Raw genomic sequence first — 21,487 nt, forward strand, 5'->3', positions numbered from 1 at the left:
CCTAAATTAACCATTTCCAAGTAACACATGTCTAAATAAACTAAAAACAAATCAATACAACAGTAGTATTGGTCATCAGAGGAGACCAAACCAATCATAGTGTGCGGTTCAGTATCGTGGCCACTGATTGGCTTGGCCTCATGCAGCATTAGGATATGGGATTAACCCTAGTGTAATGTTGTTGTTACACAGCCAGCGTTTGTGGGTCTGATGGACCCGTTGCATTTTGTGGCTTTTAATGCCTCACAACAATATGAACGTTGCACGGAAAATTTCTCTGCCAGTTTCTGCATCCCACAGGGATTCTTCTTACGTGTTTCTGCACTTTGTGGTTCCTACACAAGGTTGCAACATTGTTTATCAACACTGTCTGCGCTAGAGATGGGCGGTTTGCGGTCTCATCAGCGGAGTTCGCGGATAAACCGCGGGTCGGGCGGTTGACATGACGAAAAAATTTATTTTAATTAGATTCGGGTGGGTGGCTGTTGATCCATTCTGAAATATTTGATATACATGGTTCTGTGATCGGTAGCCTTTGCCATTTAAAGAGCCATTTAAGACCCGTGTCATAAAACGACGAAGACAATAGGAGACGCTATGATTCTCTTGAATTACTGCCTGGTAGTCACCCAGATAATATGTATTAGGGCGTGCTATGAAGCCATTGGCTTTGTCGTCTTCTACAACACGTACGATCTGCTAGTCAGTCCAGCATCATGTTGTGTGTGGCCTCCGCGGCAACACGCACACGACTGCAAGGCATACTGGGTGACACAGAGTACACTAATGGTTGTGATATAAACAATTTTAACACTCTTAGTAATATGCGCCACGCTGTGAAGCCACACCAATTAAGAACGACAAACACATTTCGGGAGAACATCCTCACAGTAACACAACATAAACACAACACAACAAATACCCATAATCCTTTGTATTCATGACACTTCCTGACTATTTTATGAACCCCGCTAGCAATACAAAGGTCCTGGGTTCAATCCTGCGCCTAAGTTTTTTCTGTGCGTTTGCATGTCTTTCCCGTGACTGCGTGAGTTCCCTCCCGGTACTCCGGCTTCCTCCCACCTCCAAAAACATGCACCTGGGGATAGGTTGATTGGCAACATTGTGTGAATGCGAGTGTGAATGTTGTCCGTCTATCTGTGTGGGCCCTGCGATGAGGTGGCTACTTGTCCAGGGTTTACCCCACCTTCCGCCCGATTGTAGCTAAGTGAGGCTCCAGCGCCCCCCCGCAACCCCGAAGGGAATAAGAGGGAAAATGGATGGATGGATGCATACATTAAAGGCCTACTGAAACCCACTACTACCGACCACGCAGTCTGATAGTTTATATAAATGATTAAATCTTAACATTGCAACACATGCCAATACGGACGGTTTAGTTTACTAAATTACAATTTTAAATTTCCCGCGGTGTTTTGTGTTGAAAACGTCGTGGAATGATGACGCGTGTTTGTGACGTTATTGGTTGGAGGGGACATTTTAGCCCAGCACCACTTACGGCTAAATGTCGTCTCTTTTCATCGTGCAATTACACAGTAATTTGGACATCTGTGTTGCTGAATCTTTTGCAATTTGTTCAATTAATAATTGAGACTATAAAGAAGAATGCTGTTGGTGGAAAGTGGCGGATTGCAGCTGCCTTTAGCAACCAATACACAGCCGGTGTTTCTTTGTTTGTTGTGAAGCTTTAGCGAACATGTTTCTCTCCCACATGTCAACCAGCATGTTTTTGGATGGGAATATTGTGATATTAAGTCGGCTCTCACCGGAGACTTGAGCAGATTATGCAACCTCCTCCTGCAGCGGTTGAAAAGGCAACTGTGATCTTGGCTCCTCTATTGGCTTCTCTCAGAGACACTGGTGGTCCCCGCAGCCCTCCGACTTTCAGGTATGACTTTATAATCTCACTAAAACACTATTAACATAATGAGCAGATAAGGGATTTTCCAGAATTATCCTAGTAAATGTGTCTAATAACATCTGAATCGCTCCCAATGCCGTCGTCTGGAGCCGTCGCCGTTTTTTTTTTTTGTGCTTCACTCTAACTTTCCTCATCCACGAATCTTTCATCCTCGCTCAAATTAATGGGGAAATTGTCGCTTTCTCGGTCCAAATCGCTCTTGCTGTTGGTGGCCATGATTATAAACAATGTGAAGATGTGAGGAGCCCTACAACCCGTGACGTCACGCGCACATCGTCTGCTACTTCCGGTAAAGCCAAGGCTTTTTTTAGTAGCGACCAAAAGTTGCGAAATTTATCATTGATGATCTCTACTAAATCCTTTCAGCAAAAATATGGCAATATCGCGTAATGATCAAGTATGACACATAGAATGGACCTGCTATCCCCGTTTAAATAAGAAAATCTCATTTCAGTAGGACTTTAAGGTAATTCCTGAACCGATTAAGAGTGTATGTAATAAGGACCACAGGGGAGGGTTGCATGTTTTGACACATTTTCACCCTTGTCTGTGCATTTGTTCAGAATAGAAGAGTACAAGCACACCTGATTTTAATCACACAATTATTGGTAAAAGGAGAAAGGGTTGGTTTGTGGTAACACTTGCTAGGAACAAGAGGAGCTACTAACAGAAAGAAAACCAGTATTTGCAGTGTGTGCGTGTATGTGTTCGGTCTCATTACTTTCTTGTGCCACGTTACTTTGATTGACAGCCTCGAGCCAAACTCCGTCTCCTTCTCACGCTCCTCCCCCTGCCTCGCTGGGTTCCAAAGTAGCAGCGCTCCTATTGGCCAGCCCTCCACGGCAGCGCAACCAGGTCAACGGCTACGGGGCAGTGTGCGGCGCGGCGATTGGCCAGCGACGCGGTCAACCCCTGGCAGCCCCACGTGGAGCGCTGCCTGTGAATGGCTGGCGGCCGCTCCGGTGGGCGGTGCTTACAGCAGTCGGTTAGCTCGGAGCGTAAAACCGCGTGAGAAAGTTGCCATAGAGGGGGAACTACAGCCGGACGCGAGACTGCTGATACACCGCCGCTGTGGAGCTAGTTGTTCGCCATACTAACAATACGTTTCCTCTTTTTTTTTCCACTGAAAGAGGACATATACACAAACTTATACATCCAACGAGTCAAGTGGCGACTCTTCACTGCAATTAACCAGCGAGGATTCGTTTCTTTGGGTCTACTTATCCCCTCCAACGCTCGGAATATACACGGAACTACCCTCACCTTGTTCTTTGTCGACGGGAAGGCAGGAAAGCCCCCCCCCCCCAGAAAAGGAGCACATTAGCGGGTTGTTTTTTGTTCCGGATGGCTTCGTGAGCCAGTGCAGCCTGATACTTCACCCCCGTGTTTTGGTGCCTCTGAAGTGGGGGGCCTAGTTTGAGACGGAAACGGGAGCATCCCCCTCCCCTCTCCGGAGATAACAATGTTCCCCCAGGGGCGACACCCGGTAAGACCCCCACTCACCCCATGGAGCTCTGCTGTTAATCACCTGCATGTGACATCCTGAGATACGTAAATATTTGGTTTATAGTATTCACACTTAAAAAAAATGGTGTGAATCTGAATTAGATCCTGTGCACACTGTTGTCCACATTAAAAAAAACAACAACAAAAAAACAGGCGTATTCTTTTCTCTTATAAAGATTGTGGATGACTGAATTCCCCCAAAAAGTGTAGTTTCCCTTTAAAGGTCTATTGAAACCCACTACTACCGACCACGGAGTCTGATAGTTTATATTTCAATAATGAAATCTTAGCACTGCAACACATGCCAATACGGCCTTTTTAGTTTACTAAATTGCAATTTTAAATTTCGCGCGAAGTATCCCGTTGAAAACGTCAGTGCGCGTGATGTCACGAATTGTAGCGGGACATTTTGTTCCAGCCCGATCCCAGCTATAAGTCGTCTGCTTTAATCGCATAATTACACAGTATTCTGGACATCTGTGTTGCTGAATCTTTTGCAATTTGTTAAATTAATAATGGAGATGTCAAAGAAGAAAGATGTAGGTGGGAAGCGGTGTATTGCGGCTGCCTTTAGCAACACAAACACAGCCGGCGTTTCCTTGTTTACGTTCCCGAAGGTGAAGCTTTACTAGGGAACAGAGCGGTCAAGCGAACATGGGTCCCTATCACATGTCAATCGGCAGGTTTCAGTGAGAAAATTGTGGTAATAAGTCGGCTCTTACCGTAGACATGAGCGGAGCTTGCGCTGTTCCTCGTGCACCTGTCAAAGAGGCAGCTGCGGACTCTCTTGCCTCCTCCGACCGGCCGCCCCCAAACGTGGGATGCTTCCACCATGGAGGAGTGGAAAAAAAGCTCAGCTCTGTCCCAACGGCTGCCTTCGCCTCGTCGAGAAACGTGGCTTCCCTCAGAGACACTGGCGGTCACCACACCCGTGGCCACACCCGTCCGACTTTCAGGTACAACCATATAATCCCACTAAAACACTAGTAACACAATAAGCAGATAAAGGATCTTCAAGAATTATCCTAGTAAATGTGTCTAATAACATCTGAATCGCTCCCGCTGCCCTGTCTTTTTTTAATCTTTTTTTTTTCTAGTCCTTCACTCTCACTATCTTCATCCACAAATCTTTCATCCTCCCTCAAATTAATGGGGAAATCGTCGCTTTCTCGGTCCAAATCGCTCTCGCTGCTGGTGGCCATGATTGTAAACATTGTTCAGATGTGAGGGGCTACACAACCCGTGACGTTACGCGCACATCGTCTGCTACTTCCGGTACAGGCAAGGCTTTTTTATTAGCGCCCAAAAGTTGCGAACTTTATCGTCTATGTTCTCTACTAAATCCTTTCAGCAAAAATATGGCAATATTGTGAAATGATCAAATATGACACATAGAATGGACCTGCTATCCCCGTTTAAATAAGAAAATCTGATTTCAGTAGGCCTTTAAGATCTTCAGTCCTGAGCCAGTAGTTTCCTAATTATTCACCTTTCCATTAGTGTTCATATCCTCTGCTTTGGCTCCACTCACACTTCTCATTTCCTGTGGCTCAGTGTTAACAGTCAGCTAACCTGTTCACGCGTCTTGTGTGCAATTTCCCATTTCTTATTTATTTTACCTCGCTTCTTTTTGAGTGTGTTTCTTTATAATTCTTATTTATTTTTTGCTCTGCGTTGGGGTCCTAAGCCAATCGTGAGAGTGCAGCCCTATTTTTCATAACATCGTCACTACTGCCTAGTTTCTCTTGTTATATTCTTATTTTACTGTTACAGTATATTTTTATTCCTATTGTTGCTTTTTATTTTTATTCTTATTGTAATATTTTTCTATTTTGTTTCCACACATACCCCAGTTATTTACTTTTTACTTTTTAAATGGATCTCAACTCTGTACACTGCTGCTGGAATTTGAATTTTCCTGAAGGAACTCTCCTGAAGGAATCAAAATACTATCTATCTACACCAATATATGGACGTTTATTCATATATGCATGTATATATCTATGTATATATATATATGTGTATACATACATACATACAGTACAGGCCAAAAGTTTTGACACACCTTCTAATTCAATGTGTTTTTTTTTTATTTTCATGACTATTTACATTGTGGATTGTCACTGAAGGCATCAAAACTATGAATAAACACATCTTGAGTTATGCACTTAACAAAAAACTAACTCTAAAACTGTATATTTTTGGTTAATAGTTGCATTACTTCCACATGATCATTTGCAGTAATTTACTGTGAAGTAAATATGCTGTGAAAAATAAAGGTATTTTGATTTTTTTTCAACTGTGCCATCCTAGTTTTTGAAGTTGAATGTTATTTACCATTCATCTACATGCTGTGTTGACATTTGTTGTGTGCTGAATAGCTCTAAAAAGCATGTTTGTGTGCGTGCCCATGTTCTACGATAGACATGGATAAATAGATTTAACAAAATGGCTTGACTCTTAATTAGATCTGATGCATATTGTGGTCCACACTGCTCCTAATAATCATGTTAACATGTGTGCTCATGATTTCTTTGGGTGTAGTGTATTGCAGTAAACAAAATAGTGTGAGTCTGAATTGTGGTCCCATAGTTTGCCTATAATAATGTAGTTATAATAATAATAATGTTAGTGTATACAGCTTGATAGATAACAGCTTAAGCACATTTGGGTTAGTGTTTAAAATTTAAGCAAAATGGTGTGAGTCTGGATTGGATCCCATGGACATTGTGGTCTATTGTATTTCTGCGTTAATGTTAAATCATTTATACAGATTGATAGATAACACCTCATGCTAGGTCTGGGCGATATGGCCTAAAATATCCCTCAGATTGTTTCACAAAATATTAGATATCCAATTTTTTCAGATTTCCCCCCCTACTTTTCAAAGAAACCAATGAGTACAAATATCTTGGCGATGTGCAGAGCAACTGTTTAAGTGATTGTTCTCCACTGAACTTTTAACAGTGTCATCAATAATATACATACCTGGTGTAAATGATTCCACCACAGTAAGATGCTTTTTTAGCTGGAGTTTGTTGTTACTGTCATGCTAGCGTTGTAAACAGTTGTGCTTCCTGCACTTGACTGGAGGCTTTGGTTTCAGATGCTGGAGTAACTTACTGACAGCACTTTCTTTTATAACAAACTTTTCGCTCTTGAGCGTCAGCATTAGCCATGTTTTGCTGTGTTTTACTAGCTGTGCCGCTAAGGAAATAAAAGGTAGGCTGGAAGCTATACAAGCTCCTTGGAGCAAAAAAACCTATATTTTATAATGTCTTGTATTGTCTGCATCATAAAACACGAATCAATCAATATATTGCCCAGGCATACCTCAAGCACATTAAAGGTAGTGTTTAAAATATAAGCAAAATGGTGTGAGTCTGGATTGGATCCCATGTACATTGTGGTTCATATTCTAATAGTCATATTTTCTGTGTGTGTTAATGTCGGATAATGGAAAGAGCATGTTAACACCTCAAGCGTATTGATTAGTGTTTAAACAGTGAGTCTGGAGTGCATCCAAGCATCTCATGCACATTGTGGTGCAGAATATACTGTTAATAATGTTAGTGTTTGTGTAAGAAGAAAGATGACAGCAACCATATTTGTGGTAGTACTGTTTTCACCATTGTCAGTCCATAAAACCATAAACAACCACACTTGCATTTAACAGTTCAACATATCCAAAAGTAGGGGGAGTAAGCTAAGCTGTTTTTATTCTAGCCTTGTCTCATGATGAGTGTCTAATAGTGAACAGTGTGAGTCTGATTTGGAGATAGATCCCAACAGCCATATGCCATTCATTAATGCTAATGCTAGTTGTTAGGACCATGAAAAAACTGGTGTTGAGTCTTGAGTAGAACCCTTTCACACAATATGGCTCTAATAATCCTAAATCTTTCTATGTGTTTGTTAGACTCTCCATAATTAGCCTGTTTGGCCCAGTTTACACGAAGCCGGATAAGGTTATCCAGGGTAAATCACACCTAACCTTATTCGTGTCCACAGACAACAATGCCACTACTTAAGACCCCCGCCCCTCTCCGTCTGCAACGCGACCAAGTACGCATGCGGGGAAAAATAAATTTCTACCTGAGCGTCCATCTGCTCCAATCTCTCCAGTAGATGACTTTACTTCACTGTGAAGTTATTTAAAAGAACTATATTTGAAATAGTTTGCTGTGCATTTTACATTTGTTTGCTGTGTATCTCCTTTGAACAATATTCAGTATTGTGATATATCAATTAACTAGAATCCAGTGTGCTTTGGGTCCCTATTATAGTGAATCACACCTGAGCCATCATACATGACTCAAATCTTTAATCGACATGAGAAAGTAGACAATGAGATAAAAGAACATTTTACAATAATTACAACAATTAATCTAGACAGAGAATACCCAAAGTATTGTTGTCGTGGGTTGACTCCGCCGTTGGGATATTCTTTCGTGAGATAATGTTGGCAGGGGATAAGCTGGGTCGCCCAAAAGAAAAACGGGGACCAGATCTTCATCTTCCAGCATTTGTTTGGGACACAAGGGGGTGGTTCCATCTTTCAGCAGTCACACATTGCGTCTATCAAATCCACAGGAGGAAGGGACCAAGTTTTTCGGTAAATATACTTACTGCTGACCTGGACATATGAAAGTTCTCTTGCCGTATGAGAAGTGTTGTATCCGAAATAGCTACAATCGTCCGTTGCCTTCTCTTAAGGTATTCATTTGTAATTTCCAAAAGCGTCAAGAAGGAGAAACACAGGCATGTCTGGTAAATCCACCTCCATCTTTGTAATGAAGCTGACTGGCGCGTTCTTTCTGATGTCTCTTCCTGTGAGGGCAGGGTCTTTCTGGCGTGGCTTTCACGGCTGACTCAACCGTGTAAAAATTTGTCCGAGGAGGGGGGCCTTAAACGATGGTTAGTGTGGCTGAAACGGGGCTTAGGCTAAATAATAATTTGTTTAAGGGTTTAAACGTCTTAGTGTAGACAAGGCCTTAGATGGCAGCAGCCTTATCTAAAGTAGTGTTTGCAGTATACAGTGAACACAATTTAAGGACTTTGGATTGGAGCAGACTGCATTAGCCATTTGCCAATCATCAACCTTAACATGCTAATAGACAAAACATGTACTGAAAAGTGTAAACTGTCATGTTAAATGAGCCAATTCGGATCCTACTGTTTACACCATAAACAAATGGCTCACGTGCAAATTGAGGTCTGCTGTATTGGTACGGCTCTAATAACCATATTTGTGCGTGTGTTAGTTTGTTAGACCAGTGTTTCTCAAATGGGGGCCCTGGGGGTACTTGAAGGAATGACAAGGGGTACGTGAGATTAAAAAAAAATATATATTCTAAAAAAAGCAACAATTTAAAAATCCTTTATAAATATATTTATTGAATAATACTTATAATAAACAAAATATGAATGTAAGTTCATAAACTGTGAAAAGAAATGCAACAATATTCAGTGTTGACAGCTAGATTTTTTGTGGACATGTTCCATAAATATTGATGTTAAAGATTAAATTTTTTGTGAAGAAATGTTTGGAATGAAGTTCGTGAATCCAGATGGATCTTTATTACAATCCCAAAGGAGGGCACTTTAAGTTGATGATTACTTCTATGTGTAGAATTCTTTATTTATAATTGAATCACTTGTTTATTTTTCAACAAGTTTTCAGTTATTTTTATATCTCCTTTTCCAAATAGTTCAAGAAAGACCACTACAAATGAACAATATTTTGCACTGTTTTACAATTTAATAAATCAGAAACTGGTGACATAGTGCTGTATTTTACTTCTTTATCTCTTTCTTTCTACCAAAAATGCTTTGCTCTGATTAGGGGGTACTTGAATTTAATAAATGTTCGCAGTGGGTACATCACTGAAAAAAGGTTGAGAACCACTGTGTTAGACAATGCTGTCTATACCTATCAATATAGGTTTTATTACTGTACAATCAGAATAAAATAATGGCAGTCCACACTATGACCTTAATAACATGTTTGTGTTCACATTAGGCGCCCCATCAGGCTCCGGGCCAGGCCTTTAAGTTCACCATTCCGGAATCCCTGGACCGCATCAAGGAGGAGTTTCAGTTCCTGCAGGCCCAGTACCACAGGTTGATAATGCTCTTATTGTGTTTTAATAGTCTCATTGTAATGGAGTGTGTGCAGTACATGCTCAGCCACATCCAGCCCCTCTTGGCGTTCGACTCACCCATAAACATCAGATCGGGTTCAAAAAAGCACACGCATGCTGCACGCTCGTGCATCCGGCTTGGGGTTTTTAGCCGCTGCGGTAGGTCCAAGTGGCCATGATGGCGTGTGGGTCTCATAAATCACTCCATATTTCCCCGACTTTTGCATGGGTGTATTTATTTGTTTTTGGGTGGTGGCGCGACAGGTGAAATCCAGTGATGTGTAAACACATCGTGACACAAGGCAGGAGTGACACTGTGCAAACAGCTTGCAGGGCCGACACGCCGCGGTGCTCACGGTTCAGCAGGAAGAGTCATGTTCTCCGATTCACTCTTTGTTCTTTCCATTCCGTGTACTTGCAGGAAGCTTTAATCAGAGACCAAATAAAGAAGCAGGTTTAGACACGGTCATATTTTCTATTGTAGGTTGACAAACTGCCCGAGGCTCTGCAAGTCGCTGGTTTATTATGTCCAAATCCTTTTAATCCAATACGGAGGAATTGTAAGACCGCAGACAACCGCTCATTTGTGATTCTAAAAACATTTACTGATAGACAATAATCACAGTTCTGCTTGTGTGCATGAGATGCCGGAGGTGCCTTGCTCTGTGATAATGTGTGACTTTTGTGTTTGCCAATTTTTTTCAGTCTGAAGCTGGAGTGTGAGAAGCTGGCCAGTGAAAAGACAGAGATGCAGAGGCACTATGTCATGGTGAGATCCATTTACACTTGTTCTTGTTCTCAAACATATAAGTGCCCTTGAGAAAGATGGCGTGTCCTCATCAGCCCCTGTCTGCGTTGAGAACTGTCAGCTCACGCCTTAAGCGATGAATCTCTTTTTGTGCGTGTGAAAGCAGGGAGAAGCCGACGCCAATGTTTTGAAGTGCTGTCTTCCCTAGAATGGAATTATAATAACTTAGAAATATTTTAAAGACTTACGAGTGGCCTTACAACTAAATCTTCTTGATCCTGTTAACTTTAAAATAATTTATGTATGTCATGAATATTTAATGATCTGCAGGGTTAAAGCTTATATTTCCATTGTTGCAACATATCACAAAGTACTTAAGATTGAATCAATGGTGCCTCTGCTAGTGGCGGCCAAATAGCGTGCTTCATTTTGACTCAGTAGATTCAAGACCTGAATGATTAGTAAAAAAGGTATTTAACACACCTATAGTAGAGTCTTTCCACTTAATGCAACTAAGAGCAGTGCAATATGCACACAATGGTGGTAGTTTATGTTGTTTTGTATGTAACCTTTAAAGTACACTTTTTCAATATTTATGTCAATAATACAGTAGATAAAGATTTCTATTTGCAATGGTATAATAATGTCCACACTTCTAAGTGGTACAGTACTCTTTACTAGAGTGTAATATTTAGGGGTGTAACGGTACCTGTATTTGTATTGAACTTTTTCGGTACAGGGGTTTCGGTTCGGTTTGGTTCGGAGGTCTACCGAACGAGTACACATGCTAGCAGCGACCGGGCAAGGACAACATGTAAAAGCCAGAGCTGGAAGACGCTCCAACCGAACGAGTTTCCACACGGACATATTAAGTATCGTACCGCACGTTGTGTAAACATTACACACCGAGGCACAACACACAGCATGCTAGCAGCGACCGGGCTACAATAGACTGACCATACCTCCTCTTTTCACCAGACATGTCCTCTTTTGCGGAGCTGTTCGGGTGGAGTTTCTTAAATGCCTCAAATGTCCAGCATTTTAAGTTAGGGTTGCTTGTATTTTCAATGTACGTTCAGGGTTAAGAAGGGGTTAAAAACAAGACAATTTGTGCACGCAGCAGCATTCGAGAGGGAGGGGCAGAGACATGAGAGCGAGAGAGTTATGATAAACGCGCATGCGTCGCCAGCCTCTGCTTTTTACCCATAGATTTATCAGATTTAATTTTTTATTATCTATAGCAGGGGTGTCAAAAGTGTGCCCCGGAGGCCATTTGCGGCCCACAGCTAATGTTTTAATGGCCCACGGCATATTCTAAAAATACTATTAAAATAAACAAAAACAAACAAAAGTGAAATAAAAAAGCTTAAAGGCTAAATGTAATTTTGAAAAAGTTGCAACGTTGACTAATGAAACAAAGCTGTTTTTTTTTCTTTCAAACTGTCATTTCTGAAAACATAATATTGAATCGAAATCAATGTTATTATGAATTATTGACCTATCCAAAGTTCCCATTACTACACATCAAATATTCCACTAAGAAAAGTATTTTTGGTGGAAGAGTTTGCAAATTTGGTAAATAAATAACCAAAAATGTTTTATTTCGTTGTTTTCTTACTATACCGAAAATGAACCGAACTGTGACCTCTGAACCGAGGTGCGTACCGAACCAAAATTTTTGTGTACCGTTACACCCCTAGTAATATTACTACCACGCTGTTTTACCATTATTGTTTTGACCATGACGTGCTAGTGCATGTTCACAATAAACAAATTATACACCTAACCCTTTTTAGCATTTAACTAGGGGTGTAATGAATACATTGCTATTTGGATCCAATCGGTACGCAGCTGTACTAAACTCAAAACTTGGTACTGATTTCTCATAATGTACACTTACATTCAAACGGTAAAAAACATGTTAAAACAAACGCCTTTGTAATACGTTTTTAAAATATTTGCTCTTTTCAGGCTTCAAAGTTAGCAACCTTATACCGCGTTCCATTTACCTCAGAAGTTGGAAGTCGGAGCTGAAAATGACTTCACAGCATAAGCATTCCAGTTATGAGGTCGGAAATCAAGATAGCCACAGCAACGAAAACTATTCTTTATCTGAATATAAACTTACGGAAAAATTAGCACTCCTTTTGCAACCTTCAAATGTGTTGGATGAAGAGGAAACACAAATACGCTCTTACTCGTGATGTAGAATGTATAAAATACATGAAAACATGTCATTTACACGTTACCCAACAAAACATTGTATATGGCTGATTTAGTGCGATACACAATTTTTCGAAGTGCTAAAAACGAGTAATACAGAAGCTTCTATTATTGTTTACACTCAGAGCAGCTGTATTTGAAGCCAACTCGGGGGTGGTGAGGACTCACCATTTTTCCAAAAAGGAAATCCGACCTCTGGTGACATTCCAGTTTAAATTTCCAGCAAGGAACTTGGAAATTCCTACTCCCCAGTACAGCTGGAACACACCATAAGAGTTGGCAACCAAATGCATTGATTGACAATTAATTGGGTTCCGTGGTATTTTTTGTCATTAGATTGTGTGAAATATGGGCACATGTCGAGATTACGGCATTGCTACAAATTTGTGCTGAAAAAATTCTGTAACTGAACAATGTTTGCATTTTTTAGTTTTCGAAAATGCAGTTGTTTTAAGGAATTGAACAAAATGTCACCTTTTTATTTTTTTGCGCCTATTCAGTTTAAAAAAAAAAAGTTTGGTAAATGTAGTTGACTGCTTGTGACTTTTTTATGCCTGAGAGATCCCTTCAGTCCTTACCCAGACAGACAATAGATGGATTTATATACCCATGATCCCAAAAACCCTATTGAGAGGTCAAACTGTGATTTGGAATGGCTTGTGTTGCCTTTTCATGTGCGACATCATATTGTCGTAACACAATGAACAAGAAGGCAACAGTTAATTCAGTTTATTACAAGAATACATCAAGCTTTGTCGGAGAACTTGTCTTTTATGTACCACAGAAAAACTTTGTCATCAGAAAGTGCAACCCTTCACTACTTTTGACAATGGCAGCACAGTGTTTTGCTTACTGAACTGTACAAACAATTCTGGTTTTGTTTGCTTATTACTTTTTTGAAGATGCCCAAAGAAAAGTACATTTTTGAGTTTTTCTTTGCCTACGCCGCAGATTGCTTGCTCATGTAGGTTTAAGTGTTTTTTCTGTCTGACTTTACATTACTAACCTTTGTACTTTCTGCCTTCTACAGTACTACGAAATGTCTTACGGCCTCAATATTGAAATGCACAAACAGGTATGGTTTTCCATTTTTTGGTGTGTTTTTATTATTGCCTTGTGTGTGTGTATAGGGGTGAGTGTGCATCTTCGTGTGCACACGTGTGTTTATTCCGTGATCGATAGAGCTCTATCTCCATTTCCCCAGTTAGAGTCAGCCGACTGAGCCCGGAGGCAGGATGAATGGCTCTGTAGATTGATTGGTGCTGTCTGGGGGAGCGGCCTGCTTCATTACATTAGAGGGGCATGGCTGCGTAGGGCAGAGGGATCGATCATCATCCGGGTTAGAGACAGCCGAGCTGCACGTTTTGCGAGCATCGACGCAAAACTGTGGGAAGGTGGATGCACAATTACGCGGACAACAAGACAAAGCGGCAGAAAAACATAAAACAGGGCGACAAATGCTGAATGTAGAGGATGAATACACACAACCAAAATGTTTGATGATTATTACAAGGAGGGCAAACTTTGTTTCCCTCAAGATCAGAGTGTTTACCAGTTATTACCGTTGTTATCGATCAGTCAGGCCTGAGGAAATTGGAGGCGGATTGGCCTGGGCCGCTTCACTGAAGAGTCTCACCGTCCTCTCCTCCTCCTAAAGGGCTATTCTGTTGTTTTATACCCCAACTTCTCTGTCTGCTGCTCTCACTCCCCATTTGTAATTAAGGGAGCCCCTTTCTTCCTCCCTCCCCCTCCGCAACTGCTTTTCTTCTTGGCTCCACTTTCATTTTATGTCCATGTGAAGCCCCTGTTCCTTCTTCTTTGTGAGGGAGATGCATTTCTTCCTATTGTGTACACACACACACACACACACACACACACACACACACACACACACACACACACACACACACACACACACACACACACACACACACACACACACACACACACAACTCCAGGGGAGGTCATTAGCTTCAGGCTTCAGTTGTCGGAGCAACAAGCTTCTGTAGGCGGGGGTGTTTGTGGGGGTAGTGGGGTGGGGGAGATACAGACTAACAAACCACCTCCTGCTGTGTACGTGTGTGTGTGTGTGTGTGTGCGTGCGTGTGTGTGTGTGTGTGTGTGTGTGTGTGTGTGTGTGTGTGTGTGTGTGTGTGTGTATTGCTCCAATTATATATGTGTGTAATGGGATGTCTGTTCTTTGTAAACGGATTATGTATTTTATCATGTCCCCATCTGACTCTTCAAATTTGATATATTAAAAGGACTCAGAATGCTTCCTTTTTGTCCCGCACACTCGCCCCAACATGAGCTGTGCAGGTAAGCCGGTTGGTTTTGATCCTCATTAAGTTAAGATGACCTGATAGTCTTTGGTCAGACTATTCTCAGACGGCATAATCAGAGGAGCCTTGATACCAGGGCTAATTATAGAGCCCTCGCAGCACGGGATTCTTAGAATGGACCCACAGGTATAATAGGTCTACGCCTAAAATTAGCTTCTCGCAAGCTTTCTAGACATGCTGCCAATTAGCTGTAAGACCGATTTACAGCATGCTGAGGTCAGCGGCTCGCAAGCTTGCCAGTTGTCACAGGCTAAAAGGATGTCAATTATGTCTCCAATTCAGATTTGCAAGGCATTGTGTATTCCATACTTAAGAAGTGTGGATACAAAAGATAATTGAAGATAACACTGTTTACATATCAATGTACAGTTCATACCAGTCAAACTACAGGCTTCACCAGCACAGAGCAGAGTATAGAGAGTGCATGGCCAAGTCTGTTGCAGACGATCTCCTACATGATTGGTCAAAACGCGCTTCCGCATTAGTTTTTCCATCCATCCACCTAGGGGTGTAACTGTACGTGTATTGGTATTGAACCGTTTCGGTACGGGGGTTTCGGTTCGGTTCGGAGGTGTACCGAACGAGTTTCCACATGGACATTTTAAGTAGCATGCTGCACGTTGTGTAAACAATGCACAACACAAGGCATGCTAGCAGCGACATGGCTACAATAGATGGACCATACATACTCTTTTCACCGGATATGTCATCTTTTGCTAGGCTGTCCGGGTAGAGTTTCTTAAATGCCTCAAATGTCCAGCATTTTAAGTTAGGGTTGCGTGTATTTCCAATATAGGTTCGGGGTTAAGAATGGGTTGAAAAGAAGACAATTTGTGCACGCGGCAGCATTCGTGAGGGAGGGACAGAGACAGAGAGAGCGAGAGAGTTATGATAAACGTGCATGCGTCGCCAGGCTCTGCTTTTTATCCACAGATTTATCAGATTTTATTTTTTATTATCTATAGCAGGGGTGTCAAAAGTGTGCCACGGAGGCCATTTGCGGCCCAAAGCTAATGTTTTAAAGGCCTTGGGTCTGGGGTGGCAATTCTTGTTGCCCCCCGGCTCAAAGCCTGCACGTTGGACGAAAGGGTAGCCTCCCTCCGCCTTCGGGTGGGGGTGACGGGTCCTGACTGTTGTTTGTGCTTACACACCAAACAGCAGTTCAGAGTGCCCACCCTTTTTGGGTACACTCGAGGGAGTCCTGGAAAGTGCTCCCCCGGGTGATTCCCTTGTCCTACTGTGGGACTTCAACTCTCGTGTTGGCAACGGCAATGAAACCTGGAGAGGCGTGATTGGGAAGAATGGCCGCCCGGATCTGAACCCGAGTGGTGTTCTGTTATTGGACTTCTGTGCTCGTCACAGTTTGTCCTTAACAAGCGCCATGTTCAAACACAAGGGTATTCATATGTGCACTTGGCACCAGGACACCCTAGGCCGCAGTTTCATGATTGACTTTGTAGTTGTCATCGCATTTGCGGCCTCATGTTTTGGACACTCGGGTGAAGAGAGGGGCTGAGCTTTCTACCGATCACCACATGGTGGTGAGTTGGCTGCGATGGTGTGGGAGGATGCCGGACAGACCTGGCAGAACCGAACGCATTGTGAGGGTCTGTTGGGAACGTCTGGCAGAGTCTCCTGTCAGAGAAAGTTTCAATTACCACCTCCAGAAGAACTTTGAACATGTCACGAGGGAGGTGCTGGACATTGGGTTCGAGTGGGCCATGTTCCGCACCTCTATTGTTGAGGCGGCTGATTGGAGCTGTGGCCGCAAGGTAGTTGGTGCCTGTCGGGGCGGTCATCCTAAAACCCGTTGGTGGACACCAGCGGTGAGGGATGCCGTCAAGCTGAAGAAGGAGTCCTAACGGGTCCTTTTGGCTCATAGGACTCCGGAGGCAGTGGACAGGTACCGACAGGCCAAGCGGTGTGCAGCTTCAGCGGTCACGGAGGCAAAAACTCGGACATGGGAGGAGTTCATGGAAGCCATGGAAAACGACTTCCGGACGGCTTCAAAGCGATTCTGGACCACCAGCCGCCGCCTCAGGAAGGGCAAGCAGTGCAATATCAACACCGTGTATGATGCGGATGGTGTTCTGCTGACCTCAACTGTGGATGTTGTGGATAGGTGGAAGGAATACTTCAAAGACCTCCTCAATCCCACCAACTCGTCTTCCTATGAGGAAGCAGTGCCTGAGGAATCTGTGGTGGGCTCTCCTATTTCTGGGGCTGAGGTTGCTGAGGTAGTTAAAAAGCTCCTCGGTGGCAAGGCCCCAGGGGTTGATGAGATCCACCCGGAGTTCCTCAAAGCTCTGGATGCTGTGGGGCTGTCTTGGTTGACAAGACTCTGCAGCATCGCGTGGACATCGGGGGCGGTACCTCTGGATTGGCAGACCGGGGTGGTGGTTCCTCTCTTTAAGAAGGGGGACCGGAGGGTGTGTTCCAACTATCGTGGGATCACACTCCTCAGCCTTCCTGGTAAGGTTTATTCAGGTGTACTGGAGAGGAGGCCACGCCGGATAGTCGAACCTCGGATTCAGGAGGAACAGTGTGGTTTTCGTCCTGGTCGTGGAACTGTGGACCAGCTCTATACTCTCGGCAGGATTCTTGAGGGTGCATGGGAGTTTGCCCAACCAGTCTACATGGGCTTTGTAGACTTGGAGAAGGCATTCGACCGTGTCCCTCTGGAAGTCCTGTGGGGAGTGCTCAGTGAATATGGGGTATCGGACTGTCTTATTGTAGCAGTCCGCTCCCTGTATGATCAGTGTCAGAGCTTGGTCCGCATTGCCGACAGTAAGTCGAACACCTTTCCAGTGAGGGTTGGACTCCGCCAAGGCTGTCCTTTGTCTTTAATTCTGTTCATAACTTTTATGGACAGAATTTCTAGGCGCAGTCAGGGCGTTGAGGGGTTCCGGTTTGGTGGCCGCGGGATTAGGTCTCTGCTTTTTGCAGATGATGTGGTCCTGATGGCTCTATCTGGCCGGGATCTTCAGCTCTCACTGGATCGGTTTGCAGCCGAGTGTGAAGCGACCGGAATGAGAATCGGCACCTCCAAGTCCGAGTCCATGGTTCTCGCCCGGAAAAGGGTTGAGTGCTATCTTCGGGTTGGGGAGGAGACCTTTCCCCAAGTGGAGGAGTTCAAGTACCTAGGAGTCTTGTTCACGAGTGGATCGTGAGATCAACAGGCGGATCGGTGTGGCGTCTTCAGTAATGCGGACGTTGTACCGATCCGTTGTGGTGAATAAGGAGCTGAGCCGGAAGGCAAAGCTCTCAATTTACCAGTCAATCTACGTTCCCATCCTCACCTATGGTCATGAGCTTTGGGTCATGACCGAAAGGATAAGATCACGGGTACAAGCGGCCGAAATGAGTTTCCTCCGCCGTGTGGCGGGGCTCTCCCTTAGAGATAGGGTAAGAAACTCTGCCATCCGGGAGGAACTCAAAGTAAAGCCGCTGCTCCTCCACATCGAGAGGAGCCAGATCGGGTGGTTTGGGCATCTGGTCAGGATGCCACCCGAACGCCTCCCTAGGAAGGTGTTTAGGGCACGTCCAACCGGTAGGAGGCCATGGGAAAGACCCAGGACACGTTGGGAAGACTATGTCTCCCGGCTGGCCTGGGAACGCCTCGGGATCCCTCGGGAAGAGCTAGACGTAGTGGCTGGGGAGAGGGAAGTCTGGGCTTCCCTGCATAGGCTGCTGCCCCCGCGACCCGACCTCGGATAAGCGGAAGAAGATAGATGGATGGATGGATGTTTTCTTACTGTACCGAAAATGAACCGAACCGTGACCTCTAAACCGAGATATGTACAAAACCAAACATTTTTGTGTACCGTTACACCCCTGTATCCACCGCTTGTTTCAACATGTAAAAATGCCCTGATGTGCAACACGGGGCTGCTCCACTTGTGAAGAGTACGTAAAAAATTGACATTGCTTTCTCGGCATGGAGTTGTACATGGTATGACAAAAATAGACGTAATGCTCCGACAATCCATCAAGCGGTGCGGCTTCATAGGTTACCAAATTCGTACTAAAAGATTCTGACAGGTTTTTGAGCGCTGTGTGTAGTGCTCTATATTTTCAATGGAACATTTCAAGTTTTGGTGTTGTTAACTGCTGTCGTATTGTAGTATACATGTTTCTCTGCAATCTACTGGTCACACTTATCATTACACCATGTACCAAATAAATGAACTTCGAGGTTGGTAAGCACAACCAAAGTTATTCCTCCGTTCATTAGGCGCACTGGGTTACAAGGCGCGGTGTCGAGTTTAGAAAAAATTACTGGATTTTAAGTGCGCCTTGTTGTCCGAAAAATACACTATGTTTATTGCGCCGACTGTTGGTCACTCAACACTGCATGAGTGCATCAAATACGACCGCAAAATTTTACTTTAACGAAGTAAAAGCATGTAATCAGAGTTGAGTAGTAAAGCGCTACATTTACTGTTTTACATTTACTTAAGTAACTTTTTGAAAAAAATTACTTGTCGGAGTAGTTTTAATGTAACATACTTTTTACTTTTACGTGAGTATTTTTGGAGGAACAAGCGCTACTTTTACCCTGTTACATTAAGTTTCATTCCGATTGTTACATTTATTTATGTCATAATTTATAATCTATTGATTAAGACTTACAAGGACAAATTAATTTTGACAGTGAGCCTTCTCCCGGCAGGCACTGTCACATGAATATGTTTTGTCAATCCAACAAAAGCTTTAGTGACGTTTGACTCAATTTTCAGCAGTCAAGCGGAGCCTCACGGCGGGGATCTCGATATTGTAGGGATGTAACGAGCAACGGCAATAATCATTTTCAAAATGGATGAGGTTGATTTCAATACCGGTAATTTAAAATCGCATAAAAGGAAGATTATTAAGAGCTATTCAGTAAGATTTAAGGTCCAAGCTTACATCACACTCAAATTTTTACTGCAAGTCTTTGGTAAGTGCCGGAGTGAGAAGAGGTTTTAAAATAATTAGCGCATGCTTACTTTTATCTCATGCCTTTGGTAAGCACAGGAGTGAGAAGAGGTTTTAAATTAATTAGCGCCTCCAATTCAAGGAAATACGGTATTTTATATTACAAACACATTTACAATACAACTAAAACACATTATTGTCAAAAGACTATGACTAAAACTAAATTAAAAACTGCTGTCAAGATGAACACTGGTCGGTGGTATAAATAAAAACGTACTTGTTTAACAAGTGACTGAATGTTCCCAAAATCCATCCATCCATCCATCCATCATCTTCCGCTTATCCGAGGTCGGGTCGCGGGGGCAGCAGCCTAAGCAGGGAAGCCCAGACTTCCCTATCTCCAGCCACTTCGTCTAGCTCTTCCCGGGGGATCCCGAGGCGTTCCCAGGCCAGCCGGGAGACATAGTCTTCCCAACGTGTCCTGGGTCTTCCCCGTGGCCTCCTACCAGCTGGACGTGCCCTAAACACATCCCTAGGGAGGCGTTCGGGTGGCATCCTGACCAGATGCCCGAACCACTTCATCTGGCTCCTCTCGATGTGGAGGAGCAGCGGCTTTACGTTGAGCTCCTCCCGGATGGCAGAGCTTCTCACCCTATTTCTAAGGGAGAGCCCCGCCACCCGGCGGAGGAAACTCATTTCGGCCGCTTGTACCCGTGATCTTATCCTTTCGGTCATGACCCAAAGCTCATGACCATAGGTGAGGATGGGAACGTACTGTAGATCGACCGGTAAATTGAGAGCTTTGCCTTCCGGCTCAGCTCCTTCTTCACCACAACGGATCGATACAACGTCCGCATTACTGAAGACGCCGCACCGATCCGCCTGTCGATCTCACGATCCACTCTTCCCCCACTCGTGAACAAGACTCCTAGGTACTTGAACTCCTCCACTTGGGGCAGGGTCTCCTCCCCAACCCGGAGATGGCACTCCACCCTTTTCCGGGCGAGAACCATGGACTCGGATTTGGAGGTGCTGATTCTCATTCCGGTCGCTTCACACTCGGCTGCGAACCGATCCAGTGAGAGCTGAAGATCCCGGCCAGATGAAGCCATCAGGACTACATCATCTGCAAAAAGCAGAGACCTAATCCCGTGGCCACCAAACCGGAACCCCTCAACGCCTTGGCTGCGCCTAGAAATTCTGTCCATAAAAGTTATGAACAGAATCGGTGACAAAGGACAGCCTTGGCGGAGTCCAACCCTCACTGGAAACGTGTCCGACTTACTGCCAGCAATGCGGACCAAGCTCTGACACTGATCATACAGGGAGCGGACTGCCACAATAAGACATTCCGATACCCCATACTCTCTGAGCACTCCCCACAGGACTTCCCGAGGGACACGGTCGAATGCCTTCTCCAAGTCCACAAAGCACATGTAGACTGGTTGGGCAAACTCCCATGCATCCTCAAGAACCCTGCCGAGAGTATAGAGCTGGTCCACAGTTCCACGACCAGGACGAAAACCACACTGTTCCTCCTGAATCCGAGGTTCGACTATCCGACGAAGCCTCCTCTCCAGTACACCTGAATAAACCTTCCCAAAATGAGACAATTTAATTATGTGACATGATACAGCACATCCCGGCTGTTTGAAACAGCTGGTGA

At 43.8% G+C, this 21,487-nt stretch overlaps 1 protein-coding gene across 2 annotated transcripts in view; it reads left to right on the top strand.

The window, feature by feature from the left end:
- The first annotated feature begins 2,939 nt into the window (after positions 1-2,939).
- Positions 2,940-21,487, top strand: part of LOC133553264 (transducin-like enhancer protein 1) — a 53,121-nt gene continuing 34,573 nt past the window's right edge. For both annotated transcript variants that reach the window (XM_061901282.1, XM_061901291.1), the window contains exons 1-4: positions 2,940-3,428; positions 9,471-9,571; positions 10,297-10,360; positions 13,593-13,637. In XM_061901282.1, the coding sequence (XP_061757266.1) occupies positions 3,405-3,428; positions 9,471-9,571; positions 10,297-10,360; positions 13,593-13,637 (234 nt within the window). In that variant the 5' untranslated portion in view covers positions 2,940-3,404. The remainder of the gene's footprint in view (positions 3,429-9,470; positions 9,572-10,296; positions 10,361-13,592; positions 13,638-21,487) is intronic.

This window comes from Nerophis ophidion, linkage group LG01 (genome assembly GCF_033978795.1).
Source record: "Nerophis ophidion isolate RoL-2023_Sa linkage group LG01, RoL_Noph_v1.0, whole genome shotgun sequence".
Taxonomy (NCBI): Eukaryota; Metazoa; Chordata; class Actinopteri; order Syngnathiformes; family Syngnathidae; genus Nerophis; species Nerophis ophidion.